Source organism: Pteropus vampyrus, unplaced genomic scaffold (genome assembly GCF_000151845.1).
Source record: "Pteropus vampyrus isolate Shadow unplaced genomic scaffold, Pvam_2.0 Scaffold1, whole genome shotgun sequence".
In the NCBI taxonomy this organism is placed as follows: domain Eukaryota; kingdom Metazoa; phylum Chordata; class Mammalia; order Chiroptera; family Pteropodidae; genus Pteropus; species Pteropus vampyrus.
Window position 1 is genome coordinate 24,030,930 of NW_011888782.1, and position 26,555 is coordinate 24,057,484.

Sequence of the window (26,555 nt, forward strand, 5' to 3'; positions counted from 1 at the left end):
AAGCCTAGCTTTCATAGGTTTTCTTCTTGCTAGCAACTTCCTTACTTCTTTTGGTTCTAAGTCAGCAGAGTGGTTATAAAAGGAAGATGATTTAAAGGTGACTGAAGACATGTTAAATTCGAAGGTTTTCTTACTTTCCAAATTGCACAATTTATAATCTTAGAAGGCTCAGCAGTAATAGAATCTTCCTCTAGGATCAAGGTGAGTTAATGAATAGCCCTGAACTTATTAAGGGGGCAATGAAGGGTATTTGGGACCACGTGAGTATGTGTGATGGTGTATGCACCCATGTAAAGATGAAGAGAATTAAGTGCTGATTAGCTCCCCTTAACCAGACTTCACCACCTTAGCTAATAGAAAAGGAGCTGACTTGTACTCTGTCAAAAAAGACAAAGTGTGTGTGTGTGTGTGTGTGTGCGTGCGTGTGTGTGTGTGTGTGTGTGTGTGTGTGTGTGTGTATAGCTGACAACAAAGACACAATTTCAAGTGAGGAAAAAAGGAGAGGGGGTCGCAGAAAGCTGAGAGTAATGAAAGCAAAGTATTATTCTTGACTTTTGGGGAAAATGGTTTTTCCGTGTGACAGGAATTATGTAAATGTGACTAGTGGTAATGTCATAATCCCACCAGAGCATATTTTATGTCACAGCGAAATACATGTCTGAGAGCTGTCCGATGAGTTTTAACTGTTATTTTTTACAAAGCTATCATCCATAGAAAGAAAACCGGTACTGGCAAAATACTGCCCTCTCAAATATATTGACTCCATACAGAATTGAACATTTTATAACCAGAATCAAAATCCAAGAATGTGATTAGAAATCATTCAACAGATCTGAAAGTTTCAATGTTATAAATTGTTATTCTCAAACAAAGGTCATTTAATAAAATGTAGCCCTAGTAAATAATAGCTGGTGCTGGATTTACATCCCATGTCGCTATATATATGTATATGTATATATACATATATATACACACACACACATATATGTCACTATGTATGTATACACATATATTTACTGAAGACACAGAATGTTCTATGTGATTTGTCATTTCATTTTTAACAAAGTGCTAAATCAGAACGGAATTACATTTTTCATACAATATTTAATGTGACCACATTAAACATTTAGTCACCTTTAATATAATTATTTAAGAGCCAAGTAGATGAAACTGTATTTCACAGAAACAAGGATAAGTTAAGATTGAGACACAAAGTATGTGCTCTAAAGTCACTGGGGAGCACTTGACCACCATAATAAAGATAGCCAAAGGTTTCTGACCTAATTAAAAATAAGGAGTCATATAAGAAATGGCTTTATTACAAAAAATGTAGTGTACATGTTGCTAACTTCTATCATCGATATACCTCTTGGCTATTTTATAATAAAATCGGATATAGGGTTTAAATTTCTTTAGAAGTTAGTGGCATTTCTTCCTATTTCAATATGTGAAGGAATTATCTTCATGTGATAGACACCCTTTATTTCTTTTCATAATTACAATTAACCAATCAGTAGTTTAGCACTGACGCAAAACATAGAGGGTATTATTTAGGTAGTGCTTTGTGTATAAGACGTCACACTTCCAACCCCAGAATCGGGCACAGGTATGCCATTTATAGAGTTTTTAAATACCCTATTACCACTCAAGTCCCACATTATTATTACCTAACAGTAATTCAATTAATGCGATCATCTATAACCTAACAAAACCTCTGAGTGAAGTTTTTCTCTTCTCCTCTTTTTTTTCCTGTTAGATATGCAATTCCGAGCAAATGCGCAGTATGCAGTATTGATTTCCAGTCTCTTTTTAAACTCCTTCAAGTCTGTGCTATTAAACTGAGACAACCACATCAAGATAGAGTCTGTCATAGGATTCCCTGAAGCACAGAATGAGGAGGAGACTGAGCAAACACGACCCGGGAAGGCACCAGTTGAACCAAGACAACTCTGTAAGACAAAAACATGCATTCGTAAGCATTCATGTGTCACCAGCAGAACACCACCTGTATGCCGAAAGCAATCTGCTCTGAATTCAAAAGCACTTACAATCAATGCACCCTGGAAGGCCTGAAAACTGGCTTTCAATAAACAGTGACAATCTGGAGTCTAAGTGATGCATGTAATATATTACAGGGCTTTCATGTGGAATATTTTAAATCAATATTGTTAATAACTATTCATCAATTTAATCCACCTTGACTTTGGTGGCAAAAAAAAATCTATTACTTCAAAGAAAAAAATCAATCACCTTTAAATGTTAGTTTGTTAATTATTTTTTAAGTGCCCTCTATCACCATCACTCTTGTCCTTGTTTAGAAATACCTGATGGATTAGAAAGACAAATAAGAAAATCACCTGAATTTGGAGATAGCATTTTTATATACTTTTTCTTGGATAAAGACATCTAATTCTCAGCAAAAACATCAAATAGTAATCTTTGTAGACCAGATGAAAAATATATTAAAAAATAAAGTAAAACAGAAAATTAATCTTAATTCTACTCTCAGAAAAACTACTTTGAATATTTTAGTTTATTTCTTTCTAAGTCTTTTTTTCCTACTAGCATAATAGTTATATATGATACCAATTACCAGAAAACCTATAAGAATCATTTAAATAGGCAATTTTGTTGTGATCTAATTTAATGGAATTAAGAACATGCTTCTTCTTTAAAAAAAAAAAAAAAAAGGCTTGCTCATGAATTCATGACCCTCCAACAGGCCAATTCTGAGCCTCTTACTAATACCCATTGGCCAACTGTGGCTGCTCCTTTCAGCTCCAGTGACCTTGAGACATGCATCTGTTCAGCTTCCCTCTATCCCAGCCCCCCTCGCCAGTCAATCCTGGGGCTTTGAGTGCAGAAGTGAGCAGTTTCTTCGCATAAAGAAGTTGGTGGTGCTGGTGGTGGTTAAGATGGGGGATAATTTCTCTAGTTTAATCATTTATCAGTTTCAATTAAAAAAAAAAGAAGTAAACAAGTTCTCTGGTACATTTTCTTTTTCTTTGGGCACTCCTATAGGTTTATACTTTCCCTCTGTACTTCTATAGAATGCTAATACTGCCTTAATCTTCAAAAATAATCCTGAAGATTTCCACACTACTGCTTTAGTTTAATCCATAACTCATATGGCTAAAAGAGCAATTTATGCTCAGGAATGGAAATTCAAAAACCACAGGTAAGAAAAGGTGCTGAAATACCTCTTTTCTGTAACATGCTCACAAAAGCCACCTCTCCACCTCTCAATTTCCACATTTTAAAAGTCAGACATGCTATTACATGGCATGTAACAAAGACATATATTTCAATGGCATTTTCATGCAAAGCTGTTTTCTGTGCTTTACTTGGATTGAATATAATCCGAACACCAAGAAAGGCTGTAACCTCTGGGATCTTGTTGTTATTCTGATATTCCCTGAATGACACGCCAGGTGTTTTCTGCTTTTATATTAACCATATAGCTTTCTGGATTTCTGATGATAATTTTGACAGGCAAAAGGAAGCAGTAAAAAAAATAAGGGAAAAAGAAGCAAAAACAATGACAACAGCATACTTTTTGTAGTGCGTATGTTGACTTTAAGGTCAAATTTTAAGCAAAAGCTTTAAAGAAAGTAGAGTACTTGACAAAGTGGTCTACAATGACATTTTCTAAATTTTAGAGACTGTATTTTATGGGGGGCTATAATAACATACATGAAGCAACTATTGCCAAAGCAGACCTATTATTTTTATCACAGTTGTAAAATTATTCCTTCTACTTCGGTACAGATGAAATCTTTAAAAATGCCTCCAAATTGCTCTCTAGTGTCATGGTTTGTTGGTTCATTTTTACTATTATGCCTCTTTCTGAAAAGTCAAATCCATCTTTCAGTAAGTTCACTTGGCTCAGTCAACTACAAGAGATCTTTGAAATTTTTTGCCTGTTCAGAAAGCAAAAGGTCAGAGATGGAACCTCTACATCTTTCCACTGAAGACCATTCACATCAGCCACAGCTTAGGTGCTCTAATAAGCAGGAAATGGCTTGTATAACAGTTTCATTAGACTTAGCAGTAGCAAAGTAAACTGCTGTCCTCTCTGAGCCCAGTGTCTTATGACGTAACTGAACCAACGGGGTCCTGATCCATTGAAATTTTCTCATTCTTAGCATTTAAATCTTTTAAAGTGAGTTTTCTAACATTCCTTCCCTTTGTCTTCAGCTAGAGTAAATGTAAATCCATACATTAAGCTTCCACAATTTGCCTCTATATTTCTGATGATTATCTATCATTTATTATATCTACTATAGCTTGAGTATGCTCTATGCCAATTTACAGCTTTAGACAGGTGCTATATTTTACTCTGTGAAGTGGGCTCCACACCAAATAGTGATGCTCTGCTGGGACTGAACTAATTAGTATTGTGCTTATCCTCTTCCCTTTTCTTCCAGAAGCACTTTTATACTTTTCCCTTGATGATGCCATGCTTTCAGTTTCTATCACCTTTAAGTATTTGTCTGGTTCCAGATACCACCCCACCAGAACTAAACTTCTAATTTCTTTGGTGCTTTAACCAGAATTATTATGATTTAACAAATGTTTCCATTTTCACTCAAAGGGAGCCAGCTGACATGATTTCACAGGTAAAATTACTTCTCAGTAGTCTACATCTGTTAAACTTGTTCTGGTAACTACTAGTCAATGCCACCCACCTCAGCCAGGCATCTCAATTTCTTGAGCCACAATGTTGCCTCAAATCCATGGTTAGCTACTTCAAAATGAAAGGACTGAGGTAAAAAAACTAATGATTTTAGCCAAAACCTGCTGCAAACCTTCTAGAGAAACAAAAAACCCCAGATAATACAAACTTCAAAGTAAGTTACAAACTATAAAATAGAACATTAGAATATATTGCAAAGCATATAAAAATATATCAGCATTCCCAAATTGGTTTCATATGTGAAGTTATTTGAGTAAAACCACTCTGCTGTCTGAAATAACTCACTGAGATTCTCAAAGCAAACGTAGGAAGCAATTCAGTTTTATAAATATGCTTATATTAGGGAGCAAGTAATAATTTCTTTTGAAAGTGACCATGAAAAACTCAAGTCAGAAATCTAAGAAATTTCTGATACTGTCCCAAGTACCTAAAGCAGAATCAAAACAGGACTTGGGACCCAGGGCTCCAAAAAAGCCAGTGGCATTGGTACAGAGGCCTGTGTGACATTCACTATCAACGATGGTGATGGCCATAATCTGCAAGCAAATCACCACTAGAGCCTTTCTTGCTAGGCAAGCCAATCTAATGTCGTTATTTTGAGGTTAGTCTGTACAGCCCTGAAAAAGTGTCTCTGATACAATCACCTACTAGATAGCACATTGTGGAGAAATAAAAACTCTAGACAGGAAGGTTAGTATTTCTTTGAGAAGTGACCTAAAAAAACCACAACCCTTAATAATGATTAAAAATCAGGCCTTCCAATCATGTAAGTAATAGTTGAATTATGACGTATAACTTATCCTCTGAGTTTTTCAAGTTTTAAAATGACTAAATTATGACATTTGAACACTGGCTCTAATGGAAGGGAATCCAATTTATCATAAAAAAATGTGTAGGGTACTAGGCTGTGGAACTAAAGGTTATTTTTAGGAAATAATTTTACAGAATTTTCCGATTTGCAATTTAGGTACCATCGTACCTCAGATATGAGACATGTGGTCTTTGGCTGTAGGACTTTGGGGCAACATCATATGTGAAAGAAACGCAACACCGTTTTCATAGTTCTAGTAATCTTAGCCTTAGAGAGATGCAAGGTATGTTTGTGTGTATTCATTAGACACACTCACAAATAAACATATAAAAGTATTTCTTTAAAATATAAACCTAGATATTTAAATTCTTAATACCAACCAGCTAATTATCAAGAAGAAAACAAATTAAACATTTGGTGAGTGCCAGTTATGCCCTGGGGTAGGCTCTTTCCCATATAACTTCTCATTAACTCTCTAAAATGTCAAAATGTGTTGAGTTTTTTTCCTGAAAATCACTTTGTTAAATTAAAATGAATTATTATTTAAAGTTTCATTTTTCACAATATTCATGGAGTTTGGGCAGAAACCTTTAACATCTATACAGATACGTATAAGAACATGTGATCAGAAACCAACCAAAAAGAGGGAAGCTTTTTTCCCTCAGCTACATAAATCCTTGATTATACTCAGTGAGACAGGAAGTATCAGAAATGGTGCTAAGTGTTTCTTCTGCCACCTATGTCAAAGAAACAAAAATATCTGCTTGTATCTAGTTACTCTACATCTGCAAAATGAGAAGTGAGCACTGACTGCTGTCAGTTCCGGTTAATTCATGCCAGACGCCAGGCTCTTTTGAACAAACTGAAAGCTGCCACTGGATCTAGGACAGTGAAATGGTCAGGACTGCACTGGGCTCTAAACTGATCAGTAAATACGTGTGATATTCTAGAGACCACATGCAAGAGGTTCATTGGGGATAACATTATCTGTCATCTACTGTCTTTAAATATTGGGAGGACAAAACTATTTCCAGCAGACAGGAAAAACCACACTCTACTAAGCTGCAAGAATCACTTAGCAAACCTGTGCCTATGAGCTAGAAAATTGTTTCTATCGCCTGAAGGGGCAACACAGCCATCTCTAATACTTTACCAAGCAAAAGAGAGGCACTAAACTGCAACTGTGACATAACTGAAGTGGATTAAGGCTCATATATAATGATTGTTGGGTGATTCTGCTAAAAAAAGTCACTAGAAGCAAAGACCTTAGTCCAACACCTGCTGATGGCATTTTCCCTGATGAAAGGACAGTAAAGAGTGGTCTGACTTCATTTAATATCACTAATATCACTGTCTTTCATATGATAAGCCAAACATATCAAGTTTAGCAAAGCTAACACGTACTTTATCCATATTACTGATTGATAGAAATAATCTGGTTTGTTGTTAATTATATTAAGAAATAAATATATCATTTGGATGCTTTTTGCTGTTAGATGACAGTGCTATGCCAAAAGTTGTCCAAAATTCAGGGCAGATTCTGTTACATCAAGGTTAAAAGTTTTAAATATTTATTTCCCAGCCAAGGAGGTTACTGTCAGAAAATTTCCTATAAACAATCAGGCCTCTTGGAGCATTACATTTTAGAGCATTTCTTACATTTGAATCATATAAATCAGATTCTTCCATGTTATCCAAATTTACTGGACTTTGATGTGCAGTTAGGAGAACAGTAACCAGAGGAAACAAAGGTAATAATATTAGACTATTTATGATGAGGGCACAAAATGGGATATAAACCTAGCAGAAATTAATAGAAACTTTATATTCAAGAATCACAAGTATAAATTCTTATTTTAACATGCAAAAAAATCCTAGATGATTATGCCCAAATTTTCTGAAATAGTAAGACAGAATTTGTATCACAGAAGAGAGGCTATCAGAGAAAATCAAACAACTGTGCAAAATGGAGCCACTGTAAACCCATGGACTCCAACACCAGACAGGCTTGCCTTCCACATGCCCAGCAATCTCCCAGCTGTCCCTACAGTGTCTCTTCTCACCCCTTCAAAGGTTATTTTAAAGTTCCATTCTCTCCTTAAGCTCTTTCTCCATTTTCTTTCCACCAGCTCTTAATAGATGAACTGGCTTCTAAATAAAAAAGTGGTGCCATCAAGAACTGGCCAGACAATGGACTAGTGGTTACCAGAGGGGAGAGTGAAAAAAAGAATTAAAAAATTAAATGTAAAAAAAAAAAAAAAATAAAAAGAAAGGAAAAAAAAAAAATGCCACTAAAAAAAATTTAAAAAAAATTAAAAAAAAAAACTGCCCAGCAAAGGTATCTCTGCCTCTATGTCCGCTGACTCCGCCTTCTCTCCTATCTCCTTTTGTCCATGGCGAACTCTTCCACTTGGGTTTAAGACCCCATCCTTTCTTTTGTAAAAGATTTCTCTCTTCTTCAAAGTGTACCCCTGGGTTCTAACTTCAACCTTCCTTTCACTCTATAGCTGCACTGACCACATGTAGCTATTTAAATGTAAACTTAAATTAATTAAAATGAAATAAAATAAAAAACCCAGTTTGTTAGCTGCACTAGCTTCAAGTGGCCAGTAGCTACTGTATTGGACAGATAAAGAATATTTCCATTATCCTAAAAAGTTCCATTGGACAGTGTTGTTCTATACACTCTATACACTTTTTAGGTGACTTCTCATGCATTCCCAAAGCTTTAACATTAATCTATACCATAGTTAAGAAAGTAGATTTTAAGTATTTTTTGAAAAATCAATATGCTAGCGGTTCTCAATGAAAATCTGCATATTAGAATCACCTGGGGAGCTCTAAAAAACAAATAAATAAATGCTAGGCTCCAGTCCGAGTTTATTAAATCAGAAATTCTAGGGGATGAGGGTGCATTAGATGAGGCATTTCAAAAAAAGAAATAACTGAAGATATTTTCATTTATTGGCATGTGAAAGCTTAAATAAAGTACTTTGCTTGAGAATTCTCCATATAAATTCCCTGTATAGCAGTGCCACAAACCTCTCTCATAACACATTTAGGTAGTAAACAAAAAGTCAGATTTCTTACCTGTGTGATAAAATGTGAGAAAAAATAAAAGTACTCCCATGAACATATTACTTAAAAAAGTGACAACTCCACAAGTAATCCCTTCTGGAACTGGGTAGACAGTTTCCACAAAAAGCTCAAAAAATATAGGTATACTGCTATTCAAGAACACTCCCAGGAGAATACAGGAGGCATACAATGTCACTAAAATAAAAACACAAACATTTTAGTTTTTCAGTAGCAGCAGTGAGTCATATCAGATAGATCTTCTGGGTCTTCTCTTTTATAAATATCAACTCTGCAATTTCATCTTTTTTCAATGGCAGTTGATAAAGTTTGACAAAGCAGCATACATCTGTCAGCTCTTTGTTCAGGTTTGTGGAGTAGAGAGGAAAAGATTTTGTTGCTGGATGATTACCAGTTTATGTGCTTTATCTTTTTGGTGGATTATTCCAAAGCACAGAAACAATTTTACCATAATAATATAATTAAAAGGATTCTTCCCCCTTAGTCGCACTCCTGGCAAATAGAAGGATAGATAAAATATAGCAACTTAATTAGAAATCTAGACTTATTTTATAATTTTAAAGAGAACTTAAATTCTAAGAATAAATGTAAGAAACATTAAATGTTACTGAATATTACATATTTAAAGAGACTGGTTAGTAATAGCCCTCAAGCACAAAATAAAAATTATTCAGTATGTAATTTCTGGAGGAACACTTAAAATAAAATTAGTTCTCAATTTTGGAATGTGTTTTGTATCAAGTTTTTTAAAAATTTGTAACTTTTTGGAACACAGAAAAAATTTTCACCCAGAAATACATAATTAATAGTGGTTAGGATCCCAGATTAGCCAATAAAAAGCCTATTTAGCTATACTCTATAGTAAAATTTTTGAATAAGGACATTCTTCTTAGAAGAATGTTTAGAGAAATGCACCCAACTCCAAATAATTTTACTGTCTGCATACAAACTTTCATTAATTTTAATTTAAAGGTGAAAACAGAACCAATGAGGAAAAAACAATATCTCACTTAGAAATCTAAAACATGCCTCCTATATAGACTGATAAGTATATCATACCCTAATGATAATGAGTAAAATTTATTCTAAGCTTAAGGTTACCAGGAAAATATTTTTAATAAAAACATTTATTAAGAAAACATTTTCTGTACAGGAAATGCAGGAAATGAGGGAGTTACCCTAAACCTGTTATGTATTATTCACAGAATTTATCATAATTGATTACAATAATCAAAAGTCCATGACATTGCTGAAGGGGCAAACAAATAGCATCCACTGTTTTCTAATAGGATTCCTTCAATTTACCTCTATTCTTACTTTCTCTTCTAATTATACTGGTCTTTCAGGATTAAAAAATATTTAGTACATTCTAATAACATAAATAGCTGGTGATTACTCTTTCTTTGAATAGAAGACGCATATTAAAATAGAGAACATGAGGATGACAGTGAATAAAGAACATATTGCTGGCTGAACCAGTGACCGAATTATCTACAGAATTAAATGGAAAGCATCTGATACTTATAATAAATACCATTTAAAACATGAAGTAATTTTCAAGAGATTTTTAAAAACAGAACAAAATCCAACACCTGATGCTCACTGTATTTTTGCTACATGTAGATCATGTAAATCAATCAACACGTCTGTTTAACACATGACTCATTAGTGGTCCATTAGGAAATGAAGGGATGGAATATATCCGGTAGCTTTCATAGAATATTCTACCTACAAAACACTTTATAATAATTTATTGGTCAGTTGGCAATCAGAGCAGAGATGGCTACTGACCCAAACACAGATGAGCCCAGGAATTAAAAACAAGACAACACTGAAATAAATGACAGGGAAAAGCAAACTCTTAAGGACCAGAAAGTGCTACTTCTAAGCAAGAATTCACAAACCAGTGATGGAATTACCCTTTTTTAGGATCTATGTTTGGAAATAATCCTTCAACACATATTTCTCACATGTAATTTGTAATCAGGCAAATCAAAGTGTAATACCTGAAAAAGAATCATAATTTGCATATAATAAAATAATTGCAAATTATAAAAGAATGATAATGATGAGGACATACTGAAAGGGGACTAACGAAGTCTTGAAAAGACAGATTTGATTTTATTGATTTTTATCAAGCATGATATAGAGAGAGAAGGCGGCAGGGGGAAGCAGGGGCCCTGTCTGAAAACCCCCACATGGCCATGCAAATCCCATGGCTTCATTTCATGCTCAGTACCAATCTTCTGATTTTGGTTTCCTCGGTATCTAAATTCTAGGGAAGGAACAGAAAACCTTTGTCATTGGAAAGATGAAATTTCTATTGTGATTAAACACTGTTGATGGAACTAAAATTCAAATTCTGGTGGTAGTCTGAAAATGTCTATCAAAATAAATAATGCACTTATCGTTTGACCCAGAAATTCCAGTTCTAGGAATTTATCCTATAGCTGTGCAGGTACAATTATATAAAAAACACAAAATGCAATAGTTTGTAGTATGAAAAGATTAAAAACAAGCTAAATGTCCACCAATAGGGGGTTGGTTGTGTAAAACTTTATCAAACATCGAAACAAAGTCATATTATATAACCATCAAAAATGAAGTAGCTCTGTATGTGCTGATATTAATGACATCTAAGATATGTAAGTAAAAAAGATGTAGAAAAGTATGCCATATTTTTTAAAAAGATACACACACATTTGTAAATATATAGAATTCTTTGGGCAAAAATACCCAAGAAACTGACATTCAGGGTTGCCTCTAGAGAGGGAAATTGGGGGCCACAGGAGGGTAGTCATTTCTCATTGTATACCTTTCATTTACTATTTGAATTTGACTTTTTTATTATGTAGATATCTTAACTATTTAACAACAAAAAAAGAGAGAATTTTGTTGGTAATGAAATAATGAATTGGTAGTTGATTCATGCAAGTTTGTTAGCTCTGACTAACCAGCTCTGACTGACTCAGAAATGGTTATCATGGGATGAGTTGACCCATAGACCTGATGTCTACACATAACCAGGGGAGCCACATAACCAGGCCTAGTGCAGGATCTTTGACATAAACATCTCCACTTCATTTATTAGAATTCCTATTAGACATAGGATAAATAGGCTGTGATGAATGATATAACTTGAGACCAGTAATCAAAAAGTGATTATTTTCATTTAATTCTCTTACTCTTGATGTTTGCTTCTTGTATTACTATAAAAATGATGACCAAGAAGTTGTTTTACACTGGATGGATGAGCTGAAATCAGTTTTTATTGCAGAAACTAAAGAATCAAAATAATTTACACGAGAAAGGGTTAAATTAAGATCTTCACATTCAGAACTGGGGAAAGGTAGTTGTGTGAGGACTGATGTAATATATTCCTCCCCAGTGTTCTGGGGCGTGCATAAAGTAGAAACTGATTATTAAGAGTCTGGATTTGACTTCCATTTGAGTTTTCAGTTTAGAGTCTGATACAGTGTCTTTATACACTGGTTTGGCAGATCCAGTGGGTGAATGTCATCTATTAAAAGTCAGGCAGACAAGATAATTTCCTGCTTGTCAGAGAGGGTTCAAACTACATGATCATTAAATATTTCCATGACTTTCTAGAGTACTGATACTAAAATTATAACAAACTGCCTTTCAATTAAAAAGTCGAGGTAATTTAGCAGAACAAACACAATGCTGATGTACAGTTCCTCCAAAGAAGCTAATAAAATTCACAGGCCCATAATTTAAATTGCAAAAAACACACAGTCCTGTGTAGCACAAAATACAATTATAATGGATGTGTTTCAAGAACATGAATTGGATCATAACCCTGAAAATACCGCTCCCCAAATCCCTACAGCCCATAATAAACCAAATTACTAAACTTTTGGGAAATAAAACTATGTATGAATACATTTTTATTAACCAGAATGTTCAAACCTTGATGATTAGCAGTTATAAAACAAATCACAAGATTTCAGGTAAGAATAGAAACTATTTCCACTCAATATTTAATGAGAGTCTCAAGATATCATCAATAACAATAACAATTTCTAATCTTGGATTTAATTTTAAAAACATTTTTTGAAAATGCTTTCAAATATATTATCATATTTGATCATCCTACCAACTCTTTGAGATAGGTAAGGAATTTTACAGATTAACTGACCAAAGTTCTGCAAGTCAAAACAACTTATTTAGAAATATGAGTCAGCAGTATTAATAATATAATTAAGGCCTACAGAATCTAGCATATTTTCTATGAAGCCACTGTGTCAGACTGGAAAAAAAATTAATTTCTTTTATTCAGTGGTATTGACATAACAGGCATGCTTCCCAAATTTGTATTCAGCACAAAGCTGGAAGTGACTGCACATAAGACAGATGACAAAATAAAAAATAAAGCACCAAAAGGTTACGAAGAAAGAGATGAACTTTAATCATGATAAATATAAAATGGGTCCAAAAAATTAATGCTTAGATGTATAAAAGGGAAAACTTTAGCTTAAGTCTTTTCAAAACCATTTATCAGGAGTCTATTATATGTAAGCTGCTTTGCTAGAATAAGACATATTCTATCCTCAAATCTCTCCTAATCTAAAGGAACATGATAGATAACTATTTGCTCAGCAGCCATTTATATGCACAGTGATAAGAAGATAATTATACACCATTTTCCTAGAAGAAGCTACGTCTAAGCACTAGAAACAAGGGCCTCACAATACCGGGTGCTGAGTGAAGCAGGAAAAGTGTGCTAAATTCTAGTAACAGTCTGAGAAGGACAATGACAAGCTACGGTAGGCTTAGAAGACAGCAACTATGCTGGTCAGAGGTGTGGAATCCATGTCCAATGAGAAAAGGTTGTAAGAACTCGGGGATGTTTGAAGGCCAAGGCTAGACATGACAAATATCTTCAAATGTTTTGAGTGCCATTAGTGGAGCTGATTTGCTCTGTGGAAGCTGTGTTGTTCCAAATCAGTTATCTCAATAGGAGAAAGAATTTCCCCAAATCCAGAGCTGACTAACAATGGACTGGTAATGTGTTTCCTTTTCTGGGAGGTATTCAAGTTGCAGTCAGATGTACATATGTCTGGATTGTAATGGAAGAGATGCATTTATTGAATAAGTTATATCAGATGATAACCAAAGTTCATTTAAGGAGATCAAAACAAATTTGAATACATGTAGACAGGAGAGCTTAACTAGGATGTTAAAAACAAAAATCTTACAGGTGCTTCTAGGTAGATAAGAATAATAAAGAATTTGTTTACAGTTTTATTAAGAAGTGTTATAAATAAGGATTATAAAAGAACAATAAATTTTTATTATGAATTATTTTAAAGATCAAAGTCAGAAATTTCCCTAAAAGTAGGTTTATAACAATACATTTTATTGGATAAACTTTTATTCTTGTGCAGACTGACTGAATTTTTATTTTATGATAACGTTAAAAAAGTTAACAGGGAATTTAGACCTTTATTAAAAATATTTCTTACAATCTAAACTTGACAGTGCAAGTGAAAATACTCCCTTTGGAAATAAAGAGACACGCATGAAGAGAAAGAGTAAATATTCGCAATGTTACCTACGCGGTTTTTTCATGGGTTTTGGGCATGCCGAATAATAGACAGAATACATACATTTGTACACACATACACCGATATACATTTCTATATCACTGAGCTGTGCCTCTCTTCTCAGTCTCACATTTTCTTTCTAAAAATGACTGCTGTGGCTTCATGATCTACCACTAATTAAAATATGCAGTGCATGAAACTGCGGTTCCAAAAGAGGATGGGGGCATATTGTGCTGCAATATTCACTAATGATGATGATTTTCTTTCTTTGTGTTATTAATCTGTGGTGTCCCTTGTTTAGCCTCTTTGCTGGCATAGCTTAGTCCTATAAAGGTTGGCAGTTATGTTTAGAGTCTCTAAAAGCTGGAAGGCAAAGTAATTATCTTTCAGAAATGAAGCACAACTAATAATCCTTTTTAATTGTGGGCCCGGAGTGGAGACTGGTTGTGAAATTAGATAGCATAGGTATAGGTTTATCAGTAACTTTCAAGCTCCTAAAGAATTACTTATGGTTCTGAAGCAGGTAGTGTACTATTAAATCATGGAACACTGACTGATCACCTCGTCAAGCCCTCTACCTTCAAGAAACACAGATTCTGCGTGAAGACATATCTTCTTGAAAAATCACACTGATAAACAGTATGATCTTCCTCAATAGGCCTTTGAGCATTTCATGACTCTTACATTTAAGGTTTTTCACAAATCTATTCTCTGCTTGTAATTTGTTCTATTTTTTCATTCTTGATCAGACAGTCATGAACACAAGTAACAGTAACTTTTAGTTCATGGAATTTAAAATAATTAAGTTACTCCTAGCCTTTCCTTAACACTTAAAATCCCTAATTTCCTTAATAATATGTATTTCTTTAATCATGTTCATCATTCTTTTCTCAATTTCCTCATTTAGCCCCCATTTTTGGGCAAGCGTATGTTTTTATTTCTTTGTATGCTATCAAAATGGGACATAATTATTTTAATAAATGTAAAATACATGAAGAGGATTATACATTAAGAGGAAATATTAAAATATATTAAAATGATTACTCTCACAGGCCTTTCAATATACTTTCTTCAAATATCACTTGAAGTCAGTTTGTAGTCAGCTATTGCTCTCGAGGAGTTTATATCTAGCTAATTACCCTCACCATCATGGCATCCTAGTAACTTGAATTAGATGAAGAACCTCTCCCAAGGCAACTTCTGTTAAACACTCAAATTATATTGTTTCAGCAAACTCATCACCAAAGTGCTAACATTTTTCAAAAAGCCATTTCAACGTATTCATCTGTTTTGTGAAAAATGACTGTATGAGTTGTGGCTAACAGGGCTAGACATCTAGTTCTCGAATAAGGTGAATAATGTATTTTCATAATTTTATTCACAGCATAAGCTTCAAGATTTTGAAGCTCATATTATCTAGTCACAAGTTTATTTATTTGTCCTACTGTAGATACTTCAATTAAGGAGCTTAAAATACAATTTTAAGTATGGAGTTTCTCTAAGGGAACAAAAGCATACTGCTGACAGCCTCCAAGAAGATGTATGTAAGTACATATATCAAACAGCGTGGTTTTACAAAGAATGGAATGACCCAGTTTTCTTCTGTAGAGATGGCAACAATAATATCAAGATCAGTGGACTTCAGAAAGATTGCAATAGAAGGTTTTAGCAGTAGTAGCACTTATAACACATGGATTGAACAAAATTAGCTTTTTATCATGTCAATGGTTATAATTAATGCATATATTTTCAAACACTTTTCATGTAGAGTCTTCTGATATATGAAAAGCAGTAATAGAAATACTAAGTTTGCTAGAAATGAGAATAACTAGATACTTTCCTGATTAAAAAAGAATGACTGGTAAAAAAAAAAAAAAAAAAAGGAACGAATTTGCAGTTACTGACTTTAAATACCAGCCTAAAGGTCTAGATCTGTCTATAATTAGATTTTGTAGTAAGTTCCTTTTACTTAAAAGGAATTAGGTCACATTTTTATAAAGACAGTAAGAGTATCTGTGACAGATTTATTCAAATTCTCCACTGTTCCATTAAAATGTGCCCTTTTGCCATCCTACAGCTAATGCTGAATAACAAAGACTGGCCATAATTGCTATTATTGGCAATAAGTCATATATACTGAGGTTCAAAATGGAAATAATGTATATTTCATTCATTCATTTACTCATTCATTAGTTACTCAGGGGTTGTGATAGGTACTGGGGTAGGAATTTAGGTCAGAATTTATAAGGCACAAGTCCATGCTCCCGATTTTCAGACTGGTAGGGGAGACGAAACATATACTCAAGTAACTATTTAAGTGATATCAGGAAGGAGAAAAAAATATATTATAATTAAGAGAAGAAATGTGAACAAATCTAGTCCTCAACCTAGTATATTTATAAAATATAAATACGTAAAATATTAAAAATGAATCTTTCAGGAGTATCTAAGTGACATTCAAAAACTGACTTGCAATTGAAAACAACAATAGAATGTATAATTAAGTAGTTTTTAAGATGGCCACATCAAACTCAACCTTTTGATTCTGGCCTTGATTTAATTTAGAATTCTGCTTTTCTTTCTATCCAGCGTAATGGTTTTTAAGGACAGACTGAAAAAACGGTCTTGACCAGGGTCAATTACATCACTTTTCTTTTAAGATTTAAAAGATGTATTGTTTTCAAATATATACGTTTTTTCTGATTATAAAATTAAACATGTTCATTATACAAATCCCAGACAAAAAAGGAGGTAAAAAATTAAATTTATTCCCAGTGCCTCCATCCAGAGACAAAACTGCTAATTTTATGTTAAGTAGAAAATGCTTAAAATTTAATGAATGTACTCTCTTATAATGAATATTCTACACTTAAGGGAAAGAAATCTGTTCATTAGGTACTCATGACAATGTTCTTGTAAAATCTAACAGATGCATGCTTGACATACAGTATCACAAAAAAAATCCGAGTGCAATGCCACGAATGAGAAGAGTTGTAAACTATAACTGTTCCACCAGAATGTTGTACAACTGCTAAATGATGAAATTATACCAGAATAAAATAAAATAAAAATTCTGGCCCAGAACACTTTCCAAATTTCTCAAAACCCTAACGTACGAATATTAGTGTATGAAAAGTACACATTGTCCAAAAATTATTACTCTGGACAATAGGGCTTTACAGGAAAAGCAATAAACCTTTGAGGGGAGAATTCCCAGCAGGATGGTACAGAGCAGAGGCTTCCAGACCTTTCTTCTCAGCACCCTTAGTGTCTCAGTAATTTTTTCATGGGGTCCAAGGCCAAAATAAATAGCTAATAATTCTGTTAATTACACAGTTAGGTCCAAACAATTTAATATGTATACATGTCCTAACAATTTAGTAGCTATTTAAAAAATAATAGCAATGTATGGAAATAAATGTATTTTTAGTTTATTCTTAAATAACCACCGGTACTTACTAATGGGAAGTATGTCTGCTGGGCACTGCACAGCTTCTTAAATCTTGAAATCAGATTGACATCACCACCCTCGTTTCCTGTTCTACACTGATTTTTTGTGTGGTATTTGCTTTTGATATCACAGCAACTGCAGAAATACTAACTTTGCCAAGATAGGACGTTATCAAAAAGCAGGATCTAATGCTGAAAGAGGGAACTCTGTTGAGTCAGAGATTTGCACAGTATCTGACAGATGCGGAATACCCGTTTCCTTTGGAAATTTAAAATAAATCTGTGTTGCTCTTGTGAGTTTGCTGTGGCATTCCAGGGCGGCTGGCTTGGAGCAACTTGATAATCATGGGGATGGGGTAGCCTTGTCCTATTGCCCTGTTATTACTGTGAAAGTAGTAGAAACTCCCAAATAAATGGGTATCTTGGAAAGATTTGATGCCTCTGTTGTATAAACTGCTGGTCCTTTTAGTACACAGTGCATAAGTCCAAATTGGAATGTGCAGTATTCCTTAATTATCTGTAGACAAAAGGAACCCTCCTCTCATGGAGTCTCATGGAATATACACGCCACTGGGTATTAGGCCTTGCAGAGCCACTTTTCAGACTTGTTTACTCCTAACCATACAAATGCTTGTTATAGCAAATAATCCTATAATCCTGCACTCTACCTTTACAACAAATAATCCTACAATTAAACACATAATCCAAAATGTAGGTGCAAATGGAATAAAAAACACAGTAGTCCCCCTTATCTGAAGTTTTGCTTTCTGTGTTTTAAGTTACTTGAGGTCAATTGCAGTCTGAAAATATTAAATGGAAAATTCCAGATATAAACAACTGGTAAGTTTTAAATTGCACACCTTTCTGAGTAATGTGATGAAATCTCACGTTGTTACATATCTTCCTGATTTGACCCCCCCTGGGATGTGAATCACCTCTTTATCCAGCATATCTGGTTATACTCGCTACCCACCCATTAGTCACTTAGTAGCCTTCTCAGTTATTAGATTAACTCATAATATTGCATTACTTGTGTGCAAGTAGCCCTTATTTTACTTAATAATGGCCCCAAGGCATAAGAGTAGTAATGTTGTCAATTCAAATATGCTAAAGAGAAGCTGTAAAGTGCTTCCTCTATGTGAAAAAGTATGTATGTATAGAATAAAACATAGTGAATATAGAATTTGATACTCCCCACACTTACAGGTACCACTGGAGGCCTTGGAACGTGTCCCCCTTAAACAAAGAGGCACACCGTATGCATTTTAAACAATTTTTTGTTAAAATAGAGAAAAAAATAATGGAACCTTTTTGGTTTAGAAAATAATCTGTCATAGTAATTTTACAAGAATCCTGTGGTAAGCAGAATAATGGCCCCCTACTCCCACCCTACCCCAAAAGATATTCATGTCCTAATCCTTGGAACCCACGAAAATGTTACTTCACATGGCTAAAAGGATTAAGGCTACCGATGGAATTAAGGTTACTAATCAGCTCACTTTGGGACAATATGGATGGACCTCAAGATAATCATGCTAAGTGAAATAAGCCAGACAGAAAAAGGTATGATAGTATGTGGGATATAAATCTAAAAGCAACAAACAAACAGGACAAAAAAACAGAGACTCATGGACATGGACAATAGACTAGTTAGTGGTTACCAGAGGATGAGGGGGGAGGGGGAAGGGAGAAGTTAGAAGGGGTAGAAGGGGTCAAATATGTGGTGACAGAAAGAAATCTAACTATGGGCGGAGAACACACAATGCAATATATATATGCCTTACTGTTGAATTGTACACCTGAAACTTACTGGATTTCATTAACAAATGTCACCATAATAAAAAAAAATTAATTAAATTTTTTTTTAAAAAAGGAAGATTATCCTATATTATCTGGATGGTCTCAATGTAATCACTCGGATCCTTAAAAGTAAAAATGAGAGGCAGAAGGTGAGAGTTCAGAGGAAGATGTGACCTTAGTAGAAAGGCACAGATGATGTAGTGTGAGAAGGACGTGACAGGCTGTTTTTGGCTTTAAAGATGGAGGAAGGGAGCTACAAGCCAAGGAATGTGGGAGGCCTCTAGGTGACAGAAAAGGCAAGGAAACAGATTCTTCCCCAGAGTCTGCCTACACTTTGACTTTAGCCTAGTGAAATCCAAGTTGGCTTTCTAATTTACAGAAATGTAAGATAATAAAATCTTGTTGTCTTAAATAACTCTATCTTTACGGTAATTTGTTACAGCAGTCATAAAAAACTAATATAGACCCCCAAATAATACTAATAACAATAAAAACAACAGCTATAAAGGTTTCAATTCAACTGAATGGCTAAGTAAACTGCCTCTAATATACTTCAATAGGTATTTCTAATAAATTTTGTTTTGTTTTGATTATGTAATTAAGACTAAAAGTAAAATAAACCTATAGGTGCTAGTTCAAAAATTTTACTGGAGGGTACTTTAAACATCATAGCTTTTGCTTTTGTTCTTCTTCCTTACTGTTTCATAATGATGTAATAGCTATAAAGAAGATAAAAATCTTTGTATTATGCTCTGATATGAATGTTAAAAGAATATAAGCTTTTTCATGCTATATAAGCTTAGGTTAAAGATTATACTTCTTTTCATATGTAAAATACCAATGAAAATATTTTTAGTTATTTCTTGAGCTCTTTTTAGATGGAATGATAATTTGATGGCTAGATAAGGAAGACCCTTTAGTATGTTTAACAATTGCTTATAGAAAGGAAGAAAAAGTCCTATTGTTAGAATACACATACTTCTGTGAACTAAAAATATTTTTTCAAAGTTCAAAAGTCTATATTCACCTGTGGTTAAAGGCAGATGTGTGATGCTGTTCAAACAGGTCAGGGTGAACCACATAGATGATAGCGTAGCCCCAGAAAACAGGAGGAGAAGAATTAGTTTCAGCATACCCCTGATAAAATCTGCAAACCTGAAAAAAACCCAATGTTCTTTTAATTCTAACTGAATTTTTAAAATACAACTTAAATCAATGACATATTTTCATTTAATGATAATTTCTTGAAGAAATTTCCATACTTACTTTTAAAAGCAAGTTTTTAATTTTTTTTAACTGATACATTTTGATGTGTGTGATAAATATTACTTTGTGATAAATGTTCTTTTTCCTCTTATAAAACACAAAACATGATCTCTGTTCAGGATCTATAACTTCCAGGATGGATTCTAAGTTTTTAAATGCCACTTTTAGTTTATGTTTTTCTATAATTTCCAAACATTCTATAATGAGTACATATTGTTCTAGTTTTAGAAAATAGGTTATTAACTTGTTGACATAAACCTACAAAGATGGCGCTCCCAAGATTCAAACTCAAAGAGCAAATGCAATTGCGTACACTAGAGTTTTCGGGGTCCTATGGAATCTGTCTCCACTCTCCCTTTGCCTTACTATGCCCCAATTGAACAGCACTGTTTTTGTTTCTCATACATGCTAAGGTTGTTTCAAACAGCAATGTACTTGTACTCTCAGCCTAGAATGCTGGTACACCCATTCTTCACATGACTAACTCCTGCTTATTCCTCAGGTCACTCAGGTCTCACTTCAACAAGGCTCTCCATGCTCACTGAAGAAAGCCTCCCCATTCCACCTCCACACTCTTATTTTCTTCATAGCACTTACCTCTATTGGAATTTCTCCTGTTTTTGCATTTGTTTATTTTTTGTCTTCCTTATCAGATTGTAAGCTTTATAAAGCAAGAATATAGCTCTGGAAGAGTGGATACTATTCCTCGAAGCTGTGACTACTGTTTCAGCGCATTTTAAATTCTTAAAATCCCTGTTTTTTTCCTGAATTAACACGAAACTAAAAGTGATATGGTAGAGATACTTATCATTTAGTTACAACCTCAGTTATTAGATTAACTCATAATATTGCATTACTTGTGTGCAAGTAGCCCTTATTTTACTTAATAATGGCCCCAAGGCATAAGAGTAGTAATGTTGTCAATTCAAATATGCTAAAGAGAAGCTGTAAAGTGCTTCCTCTATGTGAAAAAGTATGTATGTATAGAATAAAACATAGTGAATATAGAATTTGATACTCCCCACACTTACAGGTACCACTGGAGGCCTTGGAACGTGTCCCCCTTAAACAAAGAGGCACACCGTATGCATTTTAAACAATTTTTTGTTAAAATAGAGAAAAAAATAATGGAACCTTTTTGGTTTAGAAAATAATCTGTCATAGTAATTTTACAAGAATCCTGTGGTAAGCAGAATAATGGCCCCCTACTCCCACCCTACCCCAAAAGATATTCATGTCCTAATCCTTGGAACCCACGAAAATGTTACTTCACATGGCTAAAAGGATTAAGGCTACCGATGGAATTAAGGTTACTAATCAGCTCACTTTGGGACAATATGGATGGACCTCAAGATAATCATGCTAAGTGAAATAAGCCAGACAGAAAAAGGTATTATAGTATGTGGGATATAAATCTAAAAGCAACAAACAAACAGGACAAAAAAACAGAGACTCATGGACATGGACAATAGACTAGTTAGTGGTTACCAGAGGATGAGGGGGGAGGGGGAAGGGAGAAGTTAGAAGGGGTAGAAGGGGTCAAATATGTGGTGACAGAAAGAAATCTAACTATGGGCGGAGAACACACAATGCAATATATATATGCCTTACTGTTGAATTGTACACCTGAAACTTACTGGATTTCATTAACAAATGTCACCATAATAAAAAAAAATTAATTAAATTTTTTTTTAAAAAAGGAAGATTATCCTATATTATCTGGATGGTCTCAATGTAATCACTCGGATCCTTAAAAGTAAAAATGAGAGGCAGAAGGTGAGAGTTCAGAGGAAGATGTGACCTTAGTAGAAAGGCACAGATGATGTAGTGTGAGAAGGACGTGACAGGCTGTTTTTGGCTTTAAAGATGGAGGAAGGGAGCTACAAGCCAAGGAATGTGGGAGGCCTCTAGGTGACAGAAAAGGCAAGGAAACAGATTCTTCCCCAGAGTCTGCCTACACTTTGACTTTAGCCTAGTGAAATCCAAGTTGGCTTTCTAATTTACAGAAATGTAAGATAATAAAATCTTGTTGTCTTAAATAACTCTATCTTTACGGTAATTTGTTACAGCAGTCATAAAAAACTAATATAGACCCCCAAATAATACTAATAACAATAAAAACAACAGCTATAAAGGTTTCAATTCAACTGAATGGCTAAGTAAACTGCCTCTAATATACTTCAATAGGTATTTCTAATAAATTTTGTTTTGTTTTGATTATGTAATTAAGACTAAAAGTAAAATAAACCTATAGGTGCTAGTTCAAAAATTTTACTGGAGGGTACTTTAAACATCATAGCTTTTGCTTTTGTTCTTCTTCCTTACTGTTTCATAATGATGTAATAGCTATAAAGAAGATAAAAATCTTTGTATTATGCTCTGATATGAATGTTAAAAGAATATAAGCTTTTTCATGCTATATAAGCTTAGGTTAAAGATTATACTTCTTTTAATATGTAAAATACCAATGAAAATATTTTTAGTTATTTCTTGAGCTCTTTTTAGATGGAATGATAATTTGATGGCTAGATAAGGAAGACCCTTTAGTATGTTTAACAATTGCTTATAGAAAGGAAGAAAAAGTCCTATTGTTAGAATACACATACTTCTGTGAACTAAAAATATTTTTTCAAAGTTCAAAAGTCTATATTCACCTGTGGTTAAAGGCAGATGTGTGATGCTGTTCAAACAGGTCAGGGTGAACCACATAGATGATAGCGTAGCCCCAGAAAACAGGAGGAGAAGAATTAGTTTCAGCATACCCCTGATAAAATCTGCAAACCTGAAAAAAAACCAATGTTCTATTAATTCTAACTGAATTTTTAAAATACAACTTAAATCAATGACATATTTTCATTTAATGATAATTTCTTGAAGAAATTTCCATACTTACTTTTAAAAGCAAGTTTTTAATTTTTTTTAACTGATACATTTTGATGTGTGTGATAAATATTACTTTGTGATAAATGTTCTTTTTCCTCTTATAAAACACAAAACATGATCTCTGTTCAGGATCTATAACTTCCAGGATGGATTCTAAGTTTTTAAATGCCACTTTTAGTTTATGTTTTTCTATAATTTCCAAACATTCTATAATGAGTACATATTGTTCTAGTTTTAGAAAATAGGTTATTAACTTGTTGACATAAACCTACAAAGATGGCGCTCCCAAGATTCAAACTCAAAGAGCAAATGCAATTGCGTACACTAGAGTTTTCGGGGTCCTATGGAATCTGTCTCCACTCTCCCTTTGCCTTACTATGCCCCAATTGAACAGCACTGTTTTTGTTTCTCATACATGCTAAGGTTGTTTCAAACAGCAATGTACTTGTACTCTCAGCCTAGAATGCTGGTACACCCATTCTTCACATGACTAACTCCTGCTTATTCCTCAGGTCACTCAGGTCTCACTTCAACAAGGCTCTCCATGCTCACTGAAGAAAGCCTCCCCATTCCACCTCCACACTCTTATTTTCTTCATAGCACTTACCTCTATTGGAATTTCTCCTGTTTTTGCATTTGTTTATTTTTTGTCTTCCTTATCAGATTGTAAGCTTTATAAAGCAAGAATATAGCTCTGGAAGAGTGGATACTATTCCTCGAAGCTGTGACTACTGTTTCAGCGCATTTTAAATTCTTAAAATCCCTGTTTTTTTCCTGAATTAACACGAAACTAAAAGTAATATGGTAGAGATACTTATCATTTAGTTACAACCAAAAACTTCCATTTGCCAATTGCTATTCCTCATTTGCTGATTAATGGTTGATTATATAGGCACAATCCTCTACACACAACTTATTCTGTCCTTCGGAATTGTTCCTATTATAAAAAACAGATCCCATATGACATTTACCATGTTTTCTCTCTGAAGTTTTTCAAAATTGATTTTAATTTCTATTATAATTATGTGACTATTCTTCTTAACACTTTCAATACTATCTTTGGTTTTGCACTTATTTGATGTGATATGATTAATCATGTTTGTAAGGGTTACCTAGACTAAAATGACTTTTCTGTGAGAGCTGATGCCATCTTTTGGTGAGAAAAATGAATGCACCTTTGCCCAGTGACAGGTCTGTTCTCAACTATGAAAGTTGGTTCATTGTCAGAAAATTCTTATTTTGAAAATTCTAAAAAAGGTTCCATGGCTTGACAGAAACATTCCTCAAGAAAATCTAAATACTTTGTTTTAATTCCATGGTCATCAATCACTTTTCTGATTTATATTTTGGTAGGCTGCCTGAACTTATGTGTCAGATAGGCCGATGACCAGGTATGAGAGAATAAAACAGTTTTCTGGTGCAATCAGAGTTGAATGAGGTTGAATAGCGAGAAAGTTTCACAGGGCTAGATCATCAAAGAATAAACTGACCACTGTGGTCTGCTATTTTTGGAGACCTAACCCTCTCAAATGGGCTAGTACCATCAAAGTATACTGTTAGGACAAAAGTGGTACATTTAGTAGCGACCTTTAGCAGCATAACTACAAAAAAAAAAAAAATTACCCAAATTATTTATGTTTATAAGAAGGTTCTGTTCTAAGGATCCCAAAAATGGAATTATTAATATAATTTAAAATTTTATTTTAGGCCTAGGAGATACTTGCAATTGATTGCAGATCTCAGAGTAAGGGCAGTACATTTCAACAAATTAAAAACACAAATGTCCTCATTCTAATTTCTCCCTCTAGTTCTATTCCTATGTGGTTAAAATTAAGGGTTTATAGAAAAAAAAAAAAAGAGAAAGGAGAATGTGAGATGTCATTTATGATATACAATGGTTCCCTCTGACCTATTTGGTGCTCAGAATAGAATTTGGTAAATGATGACTCACTCTAATTGGCTTGGAGATTTAATTAGAAAAATTAGATATGATTCTTAACAAATGTGACAAGTCATTGTATTCCAGTATCAGTACAGTTATTTGCTACATATAGCTATCTTCCTATTCCTCTCCTTTAGTTTTTAGATTTTACTCTTATATTTTCCTAACTTATAAAAACCTCAGACAGTGATTTAGAAATTACAGTGTCAATTTATTCTTTCATTATCCCAGAAACACTATGTAAACTTTAAGGTCTAGATATAATATTATCCTGTGTCAATCATGCTTAAGTATTTAGATATTGAGGTGATTTATCTATCTTATTTGACCTCCCCAAATATGTAATTAGATTCTTCCTCTTGGTAAAGTTGACTACCTAATGTTGTTTTTGATTAAACTGGGTAAAATGACTTTGGAAACGAATGAGTACTATCTCTTTGAAAACATCAAGAGTAGTTTTACAGACAGTCACCTACATGAGTGACATTTTCATTCTTTTCTTTTTTTAGAATAATGACACTTTTTCCTTCTATCGACTCATTCTAAAAACGTGTTGTCATAATATGTTAAGATCATAGGCAGTCTGATGAAATTGGAAGTCTTTATGGACGTTTTTCATCAAAATGGAATAACCAGAGGGACATCTCTGTCAAAAAAAGTCTAGAAATAAATTTATCTGCTAATCAGTATGCTGTCTTTTCACAGAAAATTCTAAACATGCTCTTACAAATTGTTCTTTTCAATTCTTTTCTATTCTTGATAACTATCAATTTGCCTTTATTACTGTATCACCTTTCTTTGGGTTCCATTTATAGATGTTGTTCTCTAATAATATGGAGAGAGTCAGCTTAATTACACTAAAAATACATCTCCAGTCTCCAAAAACATTTCAGGACAGACCACTCTTGAGAACATTTCTTGTAGCAGCAAATTCTACCCACTGCATGTCAATTTTCTTATAACTGAACAAGTGCTCTTCTCTGACCTTTGCTTATTTTACTTTTCCTTGAATTTTAACATTTATTTAGGGGAGCTAATTGTCCC

At 33.8% G+C, this 26,555-nt stretch overlaps 1 protein-coding gene across 2 annotated transcripts in view; it reads right to left on the bottom strand.

The window, feature by feature from the left end:
- Positions 1-1,032: 1,032 nt before the first annotated feature.
- The window catches only part of DIRC2 (disrupted in renal carcinoma 2), a 71,564-nt gene continuing 46,041 nt past the window's right edge, over positions 1,033-26,555 (bottom strand). Inside the window, exons 7-9 of one of the 2 annotated variants that reach the window (XM_011369598.2) lie at positions 23,341-23,468; positions 8,598-8,780; positions 1,033-1,949 (exon numbers count right to left, since the gene is read on the bottom strand). In XM_011369598.2, coding sequence (XP_011367900.1) covers positions 1,834-1,949; positions 8,598-8,780; positions 23,341-23,468 — 427 coding nt within the window. In that variant the 3' untranslated portion in view covers positions 1,033-1,833. Of the gene's footprint in view, positions 1,950-8,597; positions 8,781-9,712; positions 10,879-23,340; positions 23,469-26,555 lie in introns of those variants that run through there. The other variant, XM_023520628.1, reaches the window with a different exon arrangement.